The sequence below is a fragment of the Lutjanus erythropterus genome, chromosome 24 (genome assembly GCF_056507025.1).
Source record: "Lutjanus erythropterus isolate fLutEry1 chromosome 24, fLutEry1.hap2, whole genome shotgun sequence".
Classification (NCBI taxonomy): Eukaryota; Metazoa; Chordata; class Actinopteri; order Lutjaniformes; family Lutjanidae; genus Lutjanus; species Lutjanus erythropterus.
In genome coordinates this window covers 2,939,291-2,960,743 of record NC_139340.1, presented here as the reverse complement: position 1 = coordinate 2,960,743, position 21,453 = coordinate 2,939,291, and the positions used below count along the sequence as shown (strand labels likewise).

The 21,453-nt window shown below is 37.1% G+C and overlaps 1 protein-coding gene across 1 annotated transcript in view; it reads left to right on the top strand.

The window, feature by feature from the left end:
• The first annotated feature begins 9,265 nt into the window (after window positions 1-9,265).
• The window catches only part of LOC146304515 (aryl hydrocarbon receptor-like), a 93,286-nt gene continuing 81,098 nt past the window's right edge, over window positions 9,266-21,453 (top strand). The window contains exon 1 of the mRNA XM_084713340.1: window positions 9,266-9,543. Coding sequence (XP_084569466.1) covers window positions 9,485-9,543 — 59 coding nt within the window. The 5' untranslated portion in view covers window positions 9,266-9,484. The remainder of the gene's footprint in view (window positions 9,544-21,453) is intronic.

The following is a 21,453-nucleotide window of genomic DNA, read 5'->3' as shown; positions in this document are numbered from 1 at the left end:
GTGGATGTCTCAATTAAGAGCTACAACTGTGCAGCTCCGTTAGCGAAATCTCAAAGCCATTAAATCCAAACTTCTCAGGCACAAATCAACCTGTCAACCTATTCAGAATTAACTTAAAGACAGAAAGAAACACAGAGCCGCAGCAGAAAGAGAAAAAGCTGTGGCTCTGTAAAATCGTCTCATAAAGAGAAGTGAGCGATTGTGGCTGCCAGACACAGCCGGTCTGAGCCAAGCTGCATTAAAACAGGGTGTATTTTAAACAAAGGTTGCTTTTTAATAGGGCCAGAGGGTGGCATATATCGTAGATAGCTGTTGACTGGTGTTTAGCGTTAAAAACAGCGTCCTGCCATGGCAACGCCAAGGCCAAGAGTTCCCCCATTGGCGGCGCTGCCAGCCAACCTGGAACTATTTTATACACAAAGAAGTCACAAATGAGAAGTGAGTTTTAATTAAAGGGAAGAAGGAGAAAGAAAAAAATGACTTTACATGAAATGGTTTATATAACTGTGTCAGCTCTGTCTGCACAGGTATCATCATCATCATCATCATCATCATCATCATCATCGTCATCATCATCCTCATCGTCATCATCATCATCACCATCACATTCATCAAAAGGTAAAGTAATAAACAAGCTTGTATCTCACTGCTACTGTGCATTATTAGATTTTACATAATAACTGTAAATTTAACTAAATTAAGCCCTAATTTAGTGTTTTCAAACTAATTGTACTAATTGTGCTTCAGATGATGCAACACAAAAAATCCTGCACACTGACCAACCGACCAACCAACCAACCAACAAACAAACAAACAATCAGACCAACCAACCAAGACACCAACCAACTAGGCAACAAAGCAAACAAGCAAACAACCACCAAGCAAGCAAGAAAGCACACAAGCAACCAACCATACATACATACAACAATAAACAGATTTTAAAAACAAAACAAAAAAACTGTGAGTAAGTCAAGATTTGTTTTAATTTATTTCGGTCTGCAAATACAAATAAGATCATCGCATATAAATCTACGAATTCATACAAATAAATGCATGGTCTCTTACAGAAAAATGTCAGATACTTAAATGACGCAGTGAAAAACATTACAATAAAACAATTTAACATAACTCAGACACTTCAGCATTCAGAAAATCGTGCTGGCTGAAGATACAGCTTATAACGCAGCCTACCCTTTTAACAACACATCATATTTAGCAAGGAAAGATCAAACAACACAACATGAAAAAACAGGCAAGCATAAAAGAAAGAAGCATAAATAGAAATAGAAAGTTAAAAATAAAGTCTGATTTTTATCTTCAAAAAGCTGCAGACATACAAATTACAAACAAATACAAAACAAATACAAACCCTACTTGGAAATAGTAACAAAGGTTATGTAATGTCAGACATATGACAATGATAAAAGACAGGACAAGAAAGAAAAATAAAACAAAATAGGGAGAAATAAAGCATAAAATTAAATAATTACAAATACAACAGAGACATTACAGCGGTGAGCCGCAGGAAAACAAAGTTGCAAGTTAAGACAAGTCAAGACACGGTGAAATGGGAGGAAAAAGTGAAATTTTATTGATCAGTTCTACTGGTGTAGAAGTGCACCATCATTGTCATTATATATGTTAAGTTGGAGTGTTCGGCTGCCACAGGAAGTTCATTCTCTGTTGAGCTTTGTTGGTGAGGGATATTCAGTGATGTCCACTTGAGGTCCTGTGATCATGATGTCCAGAAAGTAGTATATTGCTATGTCCTTCAGTTGCTTGGTTGTCAATTACATGAATGAGTTGGTATTAATTTCCCATGTAAGCCTGCACTTTCTTCAGGAAACAAATCCTGATAATAAACTAAAAGTTGGGCAAGACTTCTGAATTGCTGCAGTCTCCAATGAACAATCATGTTTGGTTGCATGCAGGTTAAAATCTGTGTGGACAGCAGAAGAGATGGAACAGAGTGGCCAAGATAAAATTCAGCTTTTTGTTTAGTTCATTTGTATTACTGTGTGACTTTGGTGAATCCAAACTAACCCTTCAAAACACAACAGTCTCCAGCTCCTGTTTTCTGTGAGGTAAAAGGGCTGATTTTGCTGATGGAGTTTGGTTGGTTTGGACAGTGTTGATATTTAGCTTAAATAACATTTTTTCCCCATCAGAAAAAGCTGTTTTATGACAAACTAAAGTGGCAAAAATATCTTAAATATGACGTGGAGTTTGTTGTAGTATCATTGTTTGTCCTCCATGAAATTGCTATCAAACCACATTTTCTGAAAGAAAATGGCTGTTACATAAGCCAAATGTTGCATTGTCCAAACCAACCAAACTCTATAGGCGAAATCCTTCATTTCACTTCACAGAACACAGGAGTTGCGGGTCTGCTGTTGCCTTGATCTGTTAGTTTATTTGTGTTATCGTGTGACTTTGGTGAATTGGAACTAACCCTTTAAAACACAGAAGTCACACAATAAGACAAGCAAACTAACAGATCGAGGCAGCGGTAGACCAGCAACTCCTGTGTTCTGTGAGGTAGAATTAGTGATTTCACCTATGGAGTTTGGTTGGTTTGGAGAGAGCAATATTTGGCTCATATATCGGTGGTTTCTGGTCCAAATAGGCTGTTTGTTCTTTTGAGGTGGACCTTTTTTAAAGTGGTTAAAATTTATTGTTTTTGTTAAAGGAGTTTGGTTGCTTCACAAAAATTAAGCAAAAAAACATAGTAAAACAGGGACCAGGTGGACAAATACTGAAGTGACTCTTTAAATCTTACACACTAGACCTGATATACAACTTTTTTTTTAATCCATGTTTGAATTTCTGCTCTTTTGCTCAACTTTTTTGTTAAAAATAAACCACTCGTTCATGAAAATCTGAATGAAAACGCTCAGATGCATTTTCTCCTGATTTTGCTGCTGTAGCAGAGAGCAGCTCTGAACCTCCACAGCTTGTGTTTCACACTCCGTCTCGTCAATATTTCCGTCCAGAGGAATCCTGATGCGTGACAGTTCATATTTACAACTGTGATCTTGGAAGTCGGCAGCACGTTACACAACGTGAGCCGTCATGACAAGAAGTTACAAATGAAAAACAACCAAAAAGTTCCAGTTTACTTTATAACGGACAGATGTTGGACTGAGTGAATAATATTGTGACGTTTTTTATTTGCAGCTTGAAGTTGCGTTTTGGTCATGTGAATTTGGCTCCTGGCGTGCTGGAGCAGGTCCCTCACCAGGAACAAAAACACAACGATGTATCACTCTGTCTCCGGCTTCATTGAACACAATGAATCCTTCAGAGTCATGACCCTGTGAAAGCTGGGTCACCGCAGTCTTAGGAGCGTAGGAGGACACGGAGACTGGCTGCCAAAGGGCCGAAAAACTGAATAAATATAGACGCGCACCTTGGCTTTGTCACAGCCCAATATATAAACAGGCGGAGGCAGAGCAACCCTGACCTGCCCGTAGCCACCCAGCTCGACTGATGAATTTACACTTTGTGCAGCCAGATCAAGTGTTTTTACAGTATTACCCAAACTCTGACAGATGTTCTCACCAGATGTGACAGTGCAGTCCTGGGAAAACCTCCTACATGACAGCGCTCCCAGTTCTGTCAAGGCTACATAAACATGTGTCCCGGGTCAGTCTGTCCCTGTGATTCTTTATTTGATCAATTCTGTCAATCTGACTGATCTATAAGGACACGGATCAATAAATAGCAGCGACTTGGAGGTCCACATGAGCACGGAAGACACCAGTGGTGCTGTGGTGAAGGAGGGGCAGCAGGCAGACGAAACACATGAAGCAATCAGCTTTAATTTATTGTGATTTGTGATATAGATTGATATAACAACAAGTTGTACTAACAAGTGTATTATTATCTTAAATGTTTTGAAATACGTTAGTCAATATTATAATAAATGTCTTTGTTGACATCTTTTTTAAACTCTATTTTAATTTTTGTAACTGTATGTGGAGTCAATGAAATGATTTATTGTAGAAAATTTATTTGTTTATTTGAATGTAAGTAGGTTAATCATATATTTTGTTATTTGTTTAATTATAAGTAGAATAATCAGTATTATATAATATTATTTATCTATTTATTGATTTATCTGAATCTTTTGCAGTATTTATGATTGTAAATGGAATTATAGTGTTGAAAATGTATTTATTTATTTAAGTGTAAGTAGATTAATCGGTATTGTGGTAATTTGATTTACTCATTTATTTATTTATTTGTTTATGTATTATGTTAAATATAAGAATGATCAATATTACAGAAAATTTATTATTTATATATATATATATTATTATATTATATTTCATGTATTTATTTGTTTGAATCTATTGTAATATTTATGATTGTAAATTGAATTATACTATAGAACATATATTTATTTAAAATGACTTGTTTGAATGTATTGTAATATGATAAATGTAAATTTATTACCGCTATATTTGATCTATAATACTAGCACAAATTGCCATACTACTACTACTACTACTACTACTACTGCTAATGAGAATAATAATATATTTAATAATAATAAAAATGAAGGAGAAGAGAGAGATAAAACACTCAAGGTTGTTTAAATATCCATCCAGTGGATGATAGAAAGCCAACAACAAATCCTAGTGAAGTTTTTTGCCTGAGTATTAACTGGAGGCAAAAATCTGCTCTGGAGATCCAGAGTAACAACAAAATCTTAAGAAGTGTGTGGTTCTGGTAAGGAAAAAAAAACTTTATTCCTGCAAAGTTGCCCTATAACAGGTGACAAGATGGTGAACAACTGCAGCATGTTTCTTCACACATGAGAAGGAGTCCACACTTAGTCAGCTAACATGACAATACATCTTTTTTGACTTCAGTCCAGACACTGCTGCCATGTTTCACAGCACACCTTCACCCTGTTACCACCAACTTTTCATTAAGTCCAGTGCAAACAGATAAATGACAGCTTTACTGCAGCTGGATGAGGCCAGAAACCATGAGACCAACCAGTACACCTATACAGGCCCCAACCAGTACACCTACTGTATACCAGCCCCAAGGTTTCTGTGTCAAAAGACAACTTTATTTAACACATAATATAATATAGTAACACAGGACCCACCTAAATTGAAGTCCTGCAAATTTCTAAACAGATTTTGAATCAGGCGGCACGGTGGTGCAGTGGTTAGCACTGCCGCCTCACAGCAAGAAGGTCCTGAGTGCAAATCCCCCAGGGGCAGGGCCTTTCTGTTGCATGTTGCATGTTCTCTGCATGTCTCCGGCTTCCAAAGACATGCATGCTAGGTTAACTGGTGACTCTAAATTGCCAGAGTGTGAGTGGTTGTCTGTCTCAATGTGTCAGCCCTGCGATGAACTGGCAACTTGTCCAGGGTGAACCCCGCCTCTCGCCAAGTGTCAGCTGGGATAGGCTCCAACCCCCTGTGACCCTTCGGGAATAAGCGGTTACAGAAAATGGGTGGGTGGGTGGATTTTGAATCAATCAAACCACCAAAACCAGTTTAGATCAAACATATGAGGGATACTCACCAGCAAAAGGATTCATGCCTCTTAAAGACTGTGGGACATGTTATGAAATCAATTAAAGGTCCAGTATGTCTGACTTAAAGGCATTTATTGGCAGAATATGACAGATGCAGCTAAATATTACATACTGGACCTTTAAATGAAATCAGCTGACAAACAATAAGCCTGGAGCTTTTGGAATCCACTCTGCTGATTACTAATGCAGCCTTGCATTTTGGGACTTTAATTATTAAGGGTTTTCCAGTGTTAGATGATGTGTTTGCAATCTGCAAGGTCACCACTAGATGCCACTAAATCCACCACACTGAACCTTTAATTTGAAATTACTTTTATATTTAAGAATGCAGATTGATTCATCATGATTATAATCAATGTATTTATTTATTTGAACTTAATATAATGTATAGATATAAATAATTTAATTAATATATAGTAAATGAATTTATTATTTTTTAAATTTGAATTTATTGTAAAGATGTAAATGTAAACAGAATAATAAACATAGAAAATGTATTTACTTATTTTTATGTATTCACAAATATATTTTTTATTTGTTTGATTAATCATATTTGAATAAAATTTAATGCGATGTATGATGTATGTGATTATTATTATTATTATTATTGGGTGTGAATGCTGAAAGCATTCAAACCCTATGTTCTTCTACTACCAAAATTCTTTAATCTTATTATTATTCTTCCGCCGCGATTTTCAAAGTCCTATAACTTCAGCATACTTCAACCGATTCAAACCATTCAAATTTCAACTTATTCAGATTTATTATGACACGGTGGGAAACCTCTTCAATTTTCCATAACATTCATATTTTCCGAAATATTCCACGTTAAAATTCCCATTCCTATTAAATCCCATTCAAAAAAAGGTTTGTAATGCTTCTTCTTCCACAAACTTCAACCGATTCAAACCATTTCAAGGCACAACGTTCATCTGAATTTTTACGACAGCCGAATGTATATTTCAAGCCGTCACATTCAAAACTTTCCGAGATATTCCAGTTTTTTTCCGAACGGCTTTCCCATTGAAAATGAATTACGGAATTTTCAAAAATCTCAAAATTTCACCTTTTTTCAAACGTTGACTACCGATTCATACTTTGAGCTAGAAACTCCATTCAAACTGGAAAATATTCAACATTTCGCTGACTTTTTATGTTTGTTTCAACTTCTTAATCCCATTCAAACTTTAAAAATTATTTACCGTTTTCTGAAACTTTGTTATAATGGAAGTCAATGAGAAAATCCTTCAAACTTGCTCGACTTCACCCTGTCGCCATGGATTCATACATTCACGTAGAAACTCCATTCCAACTCTCAAACGCTAACAATCACGTGGACTTTCAGTGACTAATTCAGATTTTCGATATCTCTTTTAGTTTTTCCACAGCAGCATTTTAAAAAATATGGCTACAAAATCATCCAGAAATTTTCTCTTTAACTCACCGCTATGGCCACACCGTTCACTCTACATACACAAATTTTACATCATTTTGTAGGAAAAGCCGTGCCGGTCGCAGAGGTGTGACCGCCGAAGCCAACGGACAAACGGTTTGGGCTGAGCGGGGTCTGAAAGGGCACCAAGTCGAACCGGCTGCCCCATTCGCTCCCATGTTAAGCGAGAGCCCAACATTTCTGGAAGAAAGCAGATGATCCCTGTTTTTTCCATCGCCCTACCAGCCTCATTTTTCACACTACAGAAATAAAATTTGCACCATCGCGTTCGCCATCTCGTCCTCTCGCTCACCGTATCCCGTTTTTAGCTCTAGCAATTACGGTTGTTTGTTAAACGGCTGGAGTTTGAGTGGTACGTTTTCACAATTTTTGCCTTTGTTTGGAGTATTTGAAATTGGATGTGCGGTTGCTTGCAGGCGATTGGCTGATTCAACCAACAGCAGTTAGGCTGAAATTGACCAATCGCCTGTGTGTTACAGAACATTCAAATTTGAATACTAAGAGGACCTGAGTTCTTAAAACCTCATGCAGAGACAATTAGACTTGAAGCAGCTCAAGGTTTGAAATGACTAACAGTTTAAAAAGACTGTCTGTCTATCTCTGTCTGCCACTCTCCATACCTGTCTGTCTCTCTGTCTGTCTAGAATTGAATGTGCTGTTGCTCATAGGCAATTGGCTGATTTAATCAACAGCCGTTAGGCTGAAATCGACCAATCACCTGCGTGTTACAGAACATTCAAATTTGAATACTGTGAGGACCTGAGTGAAGACCTCATGCTGAGACAATTGCACCTGAAGCAGTTCCAGGTTTGAAATGACTAACAGTTTAAGAAGACTGTTCGTCTATCTCTGTCTCTCTGTCTCTGTCTGCCTAGAATTGAATGTGCTGTTGCTCACAGGCGATTGGCTGATTTAACCAACAGCAGTTAGGTCCTCTCAGTATTCAAATTTGAATGTTCTGTAACACACAGGTGATTGGTCAATTTCACCAGCCTGAGTTCTTAGCAGTTAAAACCTCATAGAGAGACAGTTATACCTGAAGCAGGTCAAGGTGTTTGAAATTATCAGTTTAAAAAGTCTGTCTGTCTGTCTCTCTCTGTTGCTCTGCATGTCTGTCTGTGTCTCTCTGTCTGTCTGTGTCTTTCTGTGTCCACCTTGGACATTTTAGACTGCAGTTTTTTTTACCGGTCAATAAATTCAAAGTTTCAGTTGCTTCATGTAAAATTGTTACCTTTCTTTCTTCAGATTTAGTTCTTTCATCTTTCTAACAAACATTCAAAATTTTCTACATAATTCTAACATTATTGGATTTTCATATCAGCTGTTCAGCGTGGCTTTGGCTTTTTAACTAATATTCAAATATTCTACATGATTCAAATATCGATTTATTGTCAGCGCAGCTATTCAGAATAGTTTCAGTGTTTAAAAAAAAAAAATCAAATATTATACTAAATTCAAATATTAATTTATTTTCATGCCAGGTATTCAGTGTGGCGTGAGCCTTTCTTCAAACATTCAAACATTTCACATAATTCAAACTTTCTTATATCATTCACGCAGCTATTCAGTTTGGCATCAGCCTTTCTACATACATTCAAACATTCAAATCATTCAAAACTTTCTTGTATTCAAGGCAGCATTGCAGTTTGGCTTCAGCTTGAAGCATTCACACCCGCAATTTCTTCGAAAAATTACTTTTCTAGTTATTATTATTACTATTATTATTGTTATTATTATTATTATTATATTATTATTGTTGTTATAACTATAAGAGAAGTAGATGTATGATAATAACAATTTATTCAACAATTTATTTCAATATTATGTCCTAAAATTATATGAATACTGTAATATAATCCATAACATTGAAAAAAAAATCCTCCTTAAGGTCTACCCGGTTGGAATGCAGTTTTCCAGTCATTTCTCATCTGCGGTGTCAGTGTCAGTTGGCCCACATTCGGACCACCTTAAATATTTCTTCTCCGTCGTTACAGTGACACACACGCTCATACACACACACGCGGAGGCGGGCAGGAGCCCGCTCCTCCTCCTCCTCCTCCGCGGCAGCAGCAGCAGCGGCAGCAGCCTGTCAAATCACACCGGGGGTGAGACACTGGCAGGCATAGGTTTTACTCAAAACTCTCCGAGGACTTTTCACATTCTCTTCTCATTCTCTTTAACGCCTAAAAGTCACGTTAATCTTGGTAAACCGGTGTGGAACTACTTAACGTTCGGGATTATAAACAGTTTGCTAACATCTCGCGGGCGCTTGGACTAACTAAAGAGGACAAAAAGTAGTTTTTTCTTCTTCCAGCCAAGGACTACATATCGTAAAGGGGATTTTACCGGGTCGTTTCCAGCTCTTTATTCGTGTTTTGTCGCGTGATGTGAGTCCACCGAACACGCTTGGAGCCCTTAACCTGAACATTTGACGCCACTTTTTCTCACTTTGTGTTTGGTCTGAATCCACGATGCTGGCGAACACGGCGCTGTACGCGGCCAAGAAACGGAAGAAGCCGGTCCAGAAAATGTAAGTTTACACCATAAACACACTCAAATCCCGGCAATGTCCCGGCAATATGCACACTTCATGACCTTATGATCTCTATGGTATGTCTGCTATATTCATATGATACTCCTTTAAATTTGTCTGGTGACCCTGTTGCACTCAATGTGGTACATTTACTGTAATACTTTTGTAATACACACTAAAATCCCGCTAATGTCCCGGTAATATTCATACATTGTACATAAGAATTGGATATACAGTGATTTTATTGTAGTTTTTGACCTTAGGATCACTGTGGTATGTCTTTGGTGATACACATGCGGGCACTTTGAGTGTATTTGAACTCTCCATTGTACTTTTACTCTGATACTTTTGTAATACTACTCTTAAAACGTTGCTTGTGGTTATCATGACACATATAACTTAAAATATTTACAGGAACATTATACATTAATAAATTTATTATGCTTTTATTGCACTATATATTATATGTATGTGTTATTTTTCATTCCCAAAGCATGCAGGTGATACTTATAAATCACCTTATAAACTCATTTAAATGCCGGTAATGTCCCGACATTATGCCCACAGTTTCTCATAGTCTGTCTGAGGTACATAAAAAGTAGATATACAGTGATTTTATTGTACTGAATGATGGTATGTCTATAATATGATATTCCTAATGGCACTTCCAGTGTATGTTGACCCTAATACACTCTCTACTGTACTTTTACTGTAATACTACTGTAGTACTACCATTACAGTAACTTTGCTAATGACCCTTGACACAAATAGCTTACAATATCTCCATAAAACATCTTGCATTAGTGACTTTTATTGCATTCTAATCAGTTTTAATAATGCTTTGCTCCTTTTAAAGAAACTAAAGCACTGGTAATGTCCCAGCAATATTCCTGCAGGATCTCACAGTGTATCTGGGATACATCAGAAGTAGATATGCAATGATGTTATCACACTTTATGACCTTATTTTCTCTTTGATATGTCTGTAATATTTATATGATACTCCTGTAAGTTTATCTGGTGAGCCTACTTTACTTTGTTATAGAAATATTACCATTATAGAAACATTTCACATCACATATTTATGACTTTTTGATGCTTTTGTTGCTATTTGTTTTGTTATTTTTATTCCTAGAGCATTCATACACGAAAGCAATGGAGAATAATGAAGTACATTTGCTTAAGTACACTTTTTGTGTACTTGTACTTTTCTTGGATCTGTTTCAGGGCATTCTATACCTCTACTCTGCTACATGTCAGAGGCAAATATTGTACTTTATTGTAATATATTGAGGTAATGCTTAGATATATGTAATTCCTTAATAACAATCAAATAATATACAAATACGTCTCCATAGTATGTCTATAATATTTGAGTGTGTGTGGTGACCCTATTTTACTCTCTGTTGTACTTTTACTGCAATACTAGTGTAATACTATAATTACAGAAACTTTGCTTATGGTCGAGCAGTGAATTTATAATGAGCATGACACATATAACTTATAAAACTCCCATAAAACATTATGCATTATTGACTTTTTGATGCTTTTATTACGCTATACTTAATTTTTACAGTATTTTTATTCCCAGATGTGCAACAGTAAGTCAGTTAGCTGTCAACTATTAAATTGTCTGTATCCAAATTCTTTGATTTTAGTTCCTCTAATGTGAAGAATTTTGGGTTTCTTTACTCCTCTCTGACAGTAAACTGAATATCTTTGAGTTGTGGACACAACAAGACATTTGTGAAAACAGTGATCAACATTTTTCACCATTTTCTTACATTTTAATGATAAAACTAATTGATAAAATGGGAAAATGATTGACAGACAAACTGATAATGAAAATAATCTAAATGTTTTTGCAAAACTACTGACTTTTGGATGTTTTTACTGCATTATAATCAGACATTTTGCATTATTTTTATTCCCAAAGCATTCACACCGATAATACTTTGCACCTTATAGCCTTTACATTGGAGAGAGTTTCTTTTTTAGGTGGTTACAGCTGTGCAAACATCTCTGTACTAGTCAGTCAGTATGCAGTACAGCCTGTGCACCATGGTAGTAAGGATTGTAGGAGGTAAGAAATGATGCTGAATACATTCTGGTTTTGCAGCCATTCAAGGTTCAGGCAAGATTATAAGACCTGAACTGTTCTTAAATAAGCACTTGGATATATTTTATAGATTTCAGTACTCTAATTAACAGATATTGCATTATTTTAAACATGGTATTTAAGAAGTATCAGAGTATCTGTGCTTCTCACAAGCTTACTTCACTCTACATTTGCAATAGTAGCTACATTGTCCTTAGTTGAATCCATAAGGCCGTAAAGTCTATTTTCCCTGCTTGTGGTTATGCAATGTTGGCCAGCCAGACCGAGGTAATGTGAAGTGCTGAAGTCCAACAACACTGCAGGCCTCTCCAGCATGGAAAAATAGAGAAAACTGTTGCTTCAGTATTATTTAAATCTAATTATACCATCTGAGACAGCTGGGCTTCCCAGACTGAATCGTGCAAATGATCACTGTGCCCTAAAACTGTAGAAACTCTTTGAACTTAAAGAAAAGTCAATGCATTGAGGAGGGATTTATTGTTTATTTATGGTGACTTTTTGTTTGTGTGTGCTCTGTAGGCATGGAGGTGAACAGTGGAGCGAGTGAATCCCTGCTTCAATAAAATCAGTCTTATGTTTCTGTAAAGATCAGTAAATGTAAATGTATATTTCAATTAAAGTGCACCTTGTTTTCCCCCTCGAGGACCCACGGATGGCCCCACACCACAGTTTTAGAACCACAGTTGCATACTTTAGCACCAGAAACGCATTCTTCAGGATTGTACAGACCTATACAGTAAAGAAAGGCTGTTTTGGTGTTTGCACAAGGGTTTTTGAATTACATTTTATTCCTAATTTTATAACAATGACTTAATGGTTCTGCAAGGAACCCTTTATGAATGTTTTCTCTTGCACAGTTAATACTTCTGTACTGTGTCAGAAACAAAGTTAATCATGATTCCTCTTGATCTTTTCCTTGAAGGAGCTCTGGAGGTCTCTGGACCCCATTTTGGAATCCAGTGCGTCATACTGGAGCAAACAGAAAGTGGTTGTTTTGGTTTGCACCATAACAGAACCCTTTTGGTTTCTGATGAGTGCCTCTGTACGTTAGACTTTTATGGCACTTTAAATAACTTTTTATAAAGATTACAGAATCTGTTGTGTTGTAAAGAACCAAATTGATCCCCGGTGGTTCAGAATTGATCGTATCGATCTATGCAAGGACCTCTTCATAAAAGTCTTTTAGAACCCCTTCAAGGATCTCTTTTTGGCAGTCAGTGCTTCTCACTGGAGCAAATGGGCAGTGGTTCTTTTGGTTTGCAGTCTATGAATCTGATTGAATTCACATTGGACTGTTATGGTTCTTTTAAGAAAGATTACAGACTATATTGTGCTGTAAAGAACGCTTGTTGGTGCTCAGTACAAAAGTAAACATGTCTCAGATTTATCGTTAATGTTTCAAAGTTGAACCCTTAATAAAGGCCTTTTAGAACCACTTCAAGGACCTCTTTTTGGGAGGCAGTGCTTCATACTGGAGCAAATAGACAGTGGTTCTTATGGTTTGCACCATAACAGAACCCTTTTGGTTGATTAATGGTTCAAAATTGATCTTTTTATGTAAGGAACCCTAAATTATGAGAATCGCTTCAAGGACCTCTTTTTGGGAGCTGGTTTCTTCTTACTGGAGCAAATAAAATCAGTGGTTCTTTCGGGTTATACTGGAACAGAACCCTTGTTGTTTCACAATGAAACCATGAACCTGGCGAGTGCTGGTATGCTTGTACACTGGACTTTTGTGGTAATTTAAAGAACTTTTTTATAAAGATTACAGACTATGTTGTGCTGTAAAGAACCCTTTAGAGGGCGCAGTATACTTAGCACAAAATTAAACATGGCTGACATTGCAAGGAACGCTTAATAAAGGTCTAATAGAGCTTTTTAAAGCTTTAATCAAGCTAATGTTCTCAAATGTTTCTTTATAAACATCTGTGTTGGAAAGAACCTTTTCAAGAGGCTCTCTAAAGCATTGTGGTCCATGGGTTCTTTATGTTCCCAATGCTGGTGCAAAGAAGCCGTTATAGATGTTTTCTAATGCATTCCTCGAGTGACTCTTTAATGAACAATGTCTAAATTGTTCTTCAGAGAACCTTAGTAAATCTTTTTAAAGAGGCACTGTTCAGCATTGTGCTCAGTGTTTCCTTGTAGACCCTTGGCAGTGCTATAAAGAACTCCTTAGGCTGGTTCTATAATGCACCATGCACAAATGTTCCTCGAGTGACATTTGATTCTGCTGTAAAAAACTATTCATAAAGGTTCTCCATAGCATTGTATTTTTGTGTTTTTTTTTGTGGTCAAATAATTTGTTATGAACCCTTAATGGTGCCGTAAAGAACCCCTTTAGGAAAATTATCTAAAGCACCATGCTAACAGGTTGTTCTAAGACCCCTCATGGAGCAATAAACTACTTGCAGAGGTTCTTTGACGCAGCATGACAGTTGCCATAGGTTATTCATGGTTCTGTAAAATACTTGTTGAATGGTTCTCTAAAGCAACATGCTATAACAGTTGATTATACACCCTTCATGATATTGTGAAGAACAGGTTCTTGTGGGCAACATACTTGAATAATTGACATTTCATTGTGCTGTAAAGAACCTTCTAGAGAAATTATCTAAAGCTCCATGCCAAAGGGTTCCTCTCAGACCCCTCATGGTGCCATAAAGAACTTCTAGAGATGTTCTCTAAAGCACCATACTCTAATATTTTGTTGTTCAACCTTCATGGTGCTGTAAAGAACGTGTAGAAAGGTTTTCTAAATCACCTTGCACTGATAGTTTGTTATACACCCTTTGTTGTTCTGTAAAGAACACTTTAGAGAACCTATGTAAAGTACCAAGTGTTCTGAGACCCTTCATGGTGCTGTAAAGAACCCTGTGAGAACATGAGAGCTGTTCCAAGCCACACTGTCCTTCTCGTTGTTGTTTTACTTAGACCCTTCATGGTTCTGTAAAGAACTTGTAGAGAGGTTCTCTAAAGTACCATGCTCTAATAGTTTGTTATATACCCCTCATTGTTCTATAAAGAACTACTAGAGAGGTTCTCTGAAGCACTGTGCTGACATGTCTTTGAACCTTCGTGGTGCTGTAAAGAACCTTTTGAGAACCTAAGAGCTGTTCCAAGCCACACTGTCCTTGGTGTCATTTTATATGGACCCTTCATGGTTCTGTAAAGAACTTGTAGAGAGATTATCTTAAGTAATATGCTGAAAAGTTTTTTTTTTCCCAGACCCGTCATGGTTCCGTGAAGAACCCTTTGAGAACATGAGAGTTGCTCTCAGCCCGTGATTTTCACCAGTTTGTGATTTTTAAACTTTAACAAGCCAGACGGGAGTGTTAACTGCTCCATACAGAACCACAGGCCTGAGCAGAGAACCACGGCAGAACCCTGCCAGAACCGTGGTTTGAGTGTGTGTGTGGTACTACCTGCATTAATCATAATCAGGACGTGGAGAGGGAGCACTCTCACGCGATGTTTCCACGAGGGAGGAGGGAGGGAGGGAGGATGGCGTAATCTGAGACTCTCTCTGTTTTTTTTCTCCTCCTCCTCCGACTGCCACAACATACTTTTTTCCCGTCTCTCCCTCTCTGTCTCTCTGTGTGTTTTTTCGGGGGGTTGTTTCTTTCCTCCCTCCCTCAACACAAATTAACATAGTTCTGTGTCACGCAACCAGTTACATAAGTCTGCCATGTTCTCCCGTTTTGGTTTTTAGGAAAAGTTGGTCTCAGGGAGTTTATCTTTCTTTTCTTTGTCCTGTTTTTTTTTGGGGGGGGGAATGCAGTTGGTGAAGTGAGATATGTGTGTGTGTGTTTAACCCACAGACGAGTCTAGAGGCGGCGTTACAGTGATCTACCCCGAGGCATTTTGCCTCCATGTTTACACTGCATTGTAAAACTAGAACATTTAAATTTATGGTAATGTCTGTCTGTCTGTCTGTCTGTCTGTGTGAGAAAGAGAGACTTTACTCAAACAACGAAACGTTGGTATAGTTCGATAGACAGAGACGTGGCCAAAAGTATGTGGACATATGAGCGTTGCATCCATATGTGACAGCTTGGTATGTCTTTCCAAAACCATGTGCATTAATCTGCTGATACCAAAAACTCAAGGTATGATACCATGATAAAGATAAAAAGTCAATTCAGTTCAACTCAAAGAGGCTTAAATAACAAATAAAAATAGAAAGTAAAACAGAAATTTAAAAAAAAGTTTTAAAAAGCAAAATATAAAAAGATAAAAAGTAAAATTCTGATTTCCCCTAAAATCAGATGAAATTTACATTTACATTACATTTTACCTGGCAAAGTTACAGTGACTATTACATTAAGCCAGAGGAGGTTTTTATTTAGGTAATTCAATTTTTGATGTAATACTTTGTGGTTATTATGGTGATAACACTACTGAATTTGCCCGCAAGAGCCTCCAAAATAAACAAAATATTAAAGTTCCTTGTGTAAATCTGATGTGTACAGCATTCTTTTGTTCTTATAAAATAAGTTGTTCCTTTTCCTTTTTATCTTTTTAGTGCCTCTACTTTCCATATTTTTCCTTTTTAAATAGAAGTGGTCAGCCAAGACCTAAGCATGTGCAAAAAAATGGCAACAAATTATTTAATTATAATCAGATATCGTGACGCACTTATTGCATTAGCTAGATGCAAACAAAATTAGCATCGTGACTGTAGTAATAGTATCTGAACATCCAGATCCTTTTTGAGGAAAAAAGGTGACGTAAACATGCTAACTCATGGGATTAAAGGGATAGTTTGGATTATTTGAAGTGTGGTTGTTTGAGGTATTTATCCATATCCATATATTTTTGTATTTATCCGTGCATGTTATATTTAGAATATTTTAACCACTTGACCTTACTGTTAGACAGCCTTTTGTGATGGGAGACAATATAAGCCAAATCTCTCAAAGCAACCAAACTCCATTGGAAAACATGGTTGTTTTACCTCCCAGTAAATAGCCTCGACCCATTTGTTAGTTTGTGTCATTGTGTGACTTCTGTGTTGTAAAGAGTTAATTGGAAGTGTTATTTGGCTTATATAAATGTTTTCCATCAGAAAAGGCTGCAGTGAAAATATATACATAATACATTTTGCAGTACATTGCTTAGCTTCCTACACCAGTACTCCTGCTGCTTCTCCAAACTGTCGACCACAATCTACTGTAGGGAATACACTGACCATGGATACATACCTCATATAACCCCACTTCAAAGAATCTGAACTATCTCTTTATCTTAAATGTAAAGTTGAAGTGTGAACACACTCAGCCAAAACCAACAAAATGACTGCCAACTACAATATTTGCTTTCAGAGAGTACTCATGACAAAAGGAGGAACAGCCTTCACTTAAATATTTATTTACTGTACAGATTCTGTGACCTGTAGTGGTGGAACATCATGCAGAATAATCTGATATTTATGTAATGGATATGTGCTGAATGAAAAAGTACTTCTACTTACTGCTCCTGCAGTTGTAGCTCGGCGAGGAGCAAACGGTGTGCTCCCTCCCATCTGAAGGAAGAATGAGGTAAATGAAGGTCACAGAGCAGTGACTGAAAATGTGGTGAAAAACCTTCACCTTTTCAGCTCAGGAGGATCTCTGTGGTTTCACCTCAGTTTTCATGTCCCTACCTTAAAAAGCTACCTTAAAAAGAAAAGAGAAGTGGACCTGCTACTGGACTTTGAATCTGTGTTCAATAAAATGCTGTTAAACCCAATTCCTAGTTGAAGTCAGGGTTATTAAATAGCATTTCTCCTCTAGTCTGCATTCAGATTTTAAATTTAGGGGGAAGTCACTTATATTTGATATCTACTATCTAAATTTAGACATTGTTAGCAAAAGATCTCCCCAAAAAAACAATGAAAAACAGCCTCAGACACAAAGGAGTGCTGACAGGGGTGTCCACATACTTTTGGCTTGATTTTAAGTTAAAAATCAAAACATTTCTCATTACATGCAAGGTTGTGTGAGTGAAAATAACAAAAAACTTGAAAAATAGCAAAATGAAATGCAAAATGAATGTAATGTACATTAGTTTAACATTGAGCTTAGCTTAGCTGATTAGTTGCAGCCCTACTTTAATATGTCTCTTGTTATGATGGCTGGATGTCAGTGACGTTGGAACTTCATTAGAAGAAACATAAAAGAACACAGTGATGTTCTGTCAGGACAGTAAAATGTGGAACATGCATGTGAATCCAGAGTTGGACAACACAAACTGGTCCAGAAGCGGTCAGCAGTTGCAGCTGGTCAGATGTTTTTGTTTTGTTTTGGGTGCAGAGGTCATTCTGCTGTGTTATGTGATGATGTGTTGCTGAGCAGCCCGCTGCAGTCGACGCTCTGTTTCTCTCATGACTGACATGTGACGGACATCAGTCTCCCGACTTTCACTTCCCAGACGTTATGACACCAGTAAAACACAGTGATGTAACCGAGATGCTGCTCTGTTGTTTTCATCTCTGGGTTTATGGGGTGGCTATTTATTTCTTTTATGGGCAAATAAGTTGAACCCTTGAACTGTTGATTTCAATTCACACAATAAAAACAAATAAAACATGGATGTAACAATTACTCTAACATAAAATATGCTCATATATTGTGGAATAATGTCAGGAATGATGTTGATATGTACCATGAATATTAGTCTGCAGGATTTTTGCATCAATGTGATGAAGTGCCTGTATTGTCAGGTATTAAATTAACTTGATTAGCCTAAACCAGACCTTATCTGGTTATTTAAACTATTGAACAAGTTTCCAGACCATGTACCAGATCAGGATGTGCACTGATGTTGAACCTGGACAAAGTCACACATGAATGTGTGACAGGGGCGTTGGAGGCAAGTGGAACTTGAAAACAAAGAAGAGTATATATGGGCAGGATCAATATGTACTCACACACACAGGACAGGGATTGATTTGACTGATGGTCACCTCATCAACAGTCAAACAACAGTATTTAACGGATACAAAGTCACACAACCTAATATAATAACTTAAACTAATAAAGATAAACAGCCTCTGTGTTTTAAGCATTAACAACACACTCATTGTACAACATGTACATTGGTTAGCTAAATTTTCCATTGCCTTGATCCCTCACACATGAACCAAATCACACAAAGTAATTCATAAGTGCAGTCATATTCGGATGCGATCCAAATTTTGCACAGACCCTCATCCTCCTCGATGTCAGGTGTCCTTGCACACTGTTGAGTGGTCTGTAACAGGGCTGCCTGGCGAGCAGATGGTATTTCAGGCTACACGTTCTCCGCTGGTAACACATTTCACATCACAGTAACCTCCTGGTTACTTGGTTTTGTCGACAGGCTCATCTGGCAGAACTTTGCCGCCGAACTTGCCATTCAGAGGATTTTGTTTCCTTATCCATTGCGGTGCAATCTGAGTGGTACCATAAAGCTTTAGCAGATTTAATCAATTTAATCTTTGATTATTTGATTAATCGTGGCAGCTCTAATGTTTATTATAATTTTAAAAGGCAGTTTTTTTACGTGTTCAAGTTAAATGTCAAGTAAAATGTGAACTGATTTTGGCAAGAAAAGGCAAAACAACAAAAGACATCTATAAAGACAAATTAGAGAATAAACATACAATCCTGAACCTGTTTTTAGTGTTGAAATGATCAAATTTAAACATGTGGAACATCTGCATTCAGTATCATCTCTGTTATTGACTTAGTGAGCCTGATATCTGTGCAGCTCTGATTCTCCTCATGTGCTCTTTTTTTTTTTTTTCCTGTATCATAACTCCAACAGGGAACAGACGCCAACATCGTATTTAGTTTCTTTTGTTCTGCAGAGGTGTCGTTGCCCCGTCGGAGACAAAGTGCCTTTGTGTGAATGCAGGGGAGTGTTTCTTCAAGTCCAACAAAACCCCACACTCTCTCATACACACACACACACACACACACTCGTATATACACTCACACACACACACGCCCCTTCCAGGACAGATTTGGTAGATAAAGCGAGCAGCAACAACACTGGCTGCTCATTGTTCTTGCAGGGAGTTGTGCCGTCAGGAATGCAGCGATAGCCATCTCGCCTCGATTTCAGATATGTCGTGTTCTGGAGTATTATTGGAAGCAGATGTCTTATTTACAGGAGGGAGGGAAGAGAAGGGGGGGTGGGGGGCTTCGTCAGGGCCAATGTCCACATTTACACACATTTATTTTGCAGTTACAGGTCAGTCAGGCTTTTCCCTCAGAGTTTGTGCATTTAGTAGCTGAAAAACAAGAAAATAAAGTGGTTTTGAGTGTGAAATCAGACATTTGAAAGTAAATAAAGTCAATATTCACATTTCTGCTGGGCATCTTTGTAACAAAGTGGTTTTATGTTTAGTCTACATGTGCTTGCATGGGGTCTTAATGTAATTTTAGAGGCATTTTGGTCCTTTTTTTTTAAGAATATTTAACCTGTGATATTAAACATATTTCACAGTAGACTATTCTTACAGTCTAGACATGAGTTGTTCTGTCTCCTACTTTTGTAATCTTTGAGGTATTTTGGTTCTTTTAGACAGAAGTTGATCATTAGATTTCTTTTAAATTGAACATATTTCATAGTCATCTACTGTACAGCTACAGTTGGGGGATGGATTGTTCTTGTTGGTTATTATATTTCATCTTAATTTAATGTATTTCATAGTAGGCTACACCTACAGTGGAGGGATGAGTTGCTCTTCCTCTTAATGTTATTTTTAGCTGCATTTTGGTCAATTTTAAGACCCGTTAACCTGTGAAATCTTAACATATTTCATTGTATACTACTCTTAAAGTCTATGCATGATTTTTCTCCCTCCTAATGTTGCCTTTAGCTGCAGTTTGGTAGTATTTTGTTACGTTGTGTCTTACTTTATTTCATATTTCACAATAGACAACTCTTACAGTCCAGACATGAGTTGTGTAGCTGCTTTTTGGTTAGTGTTTTTGACTTTGAGTTTTTCAAGACATCACATCCTCCACATTCCATTTGTTGCTGAACTGGCTGTTCATTATCTACGTCTAAATTTAGCATTTTTAACTTTCTCTGCATGAGTTGTTCTGCCTGTTAATGTTATTTTTAGCTGCATTTTGGTGTTTTTATAGTAGTTAACCTGTAAAATCATACATGTGTAGATCTTAATTCCACTCTGTATCCAGCTAACCTTTCTTTAGATTTGTTTTTGACATTTTGTGCTACATGTAATCTAAAATTAACATGTTTCACAGTAGACTACTCACTTTCTGCCTCTAAATGTTATTTTTAGAGGTGTTTTGAGAGCAGCTAACCTGTGACATTTAAGTCTGTATGTCAGTTGTTCTGCTTCCTAATCCTAGTTTTGGTTTTATTTTGATGTTTTAGAGATATTTTTGTTCTTTTAGAGAGAAGTTGGTGACTACATTTCTTCTAAATTGAACATATTTCATAGTAAGCTGCACCTACATTTGAGGATGTGTTGTTCTTAATGTTATTTTTAGATATCGTTTTTCTGAGTAGCTGGTTCAGAGAGGGCTTCTCTTACCTTCCCAGCATGAGTTGTTGCCTGCATTTTGATCAAGTTTGAGAGCAGTTAGCTTATGAACTCAGATTTTTGCTGATTGAAAACTTCACCCACTCTCCTGCCAGTACTTTTACAGCTTCGTCCTTTTTTGGGAGCGTTTATCTTGTATATTTTTTGTATATTTTATCACACTGGTCATCTTAATTTAACATATTTTACGGAAGGCAACAGGCATGACCTGGCCTCTCAGTGTGAAGCAGTGAACCTGTGCAGTCTTG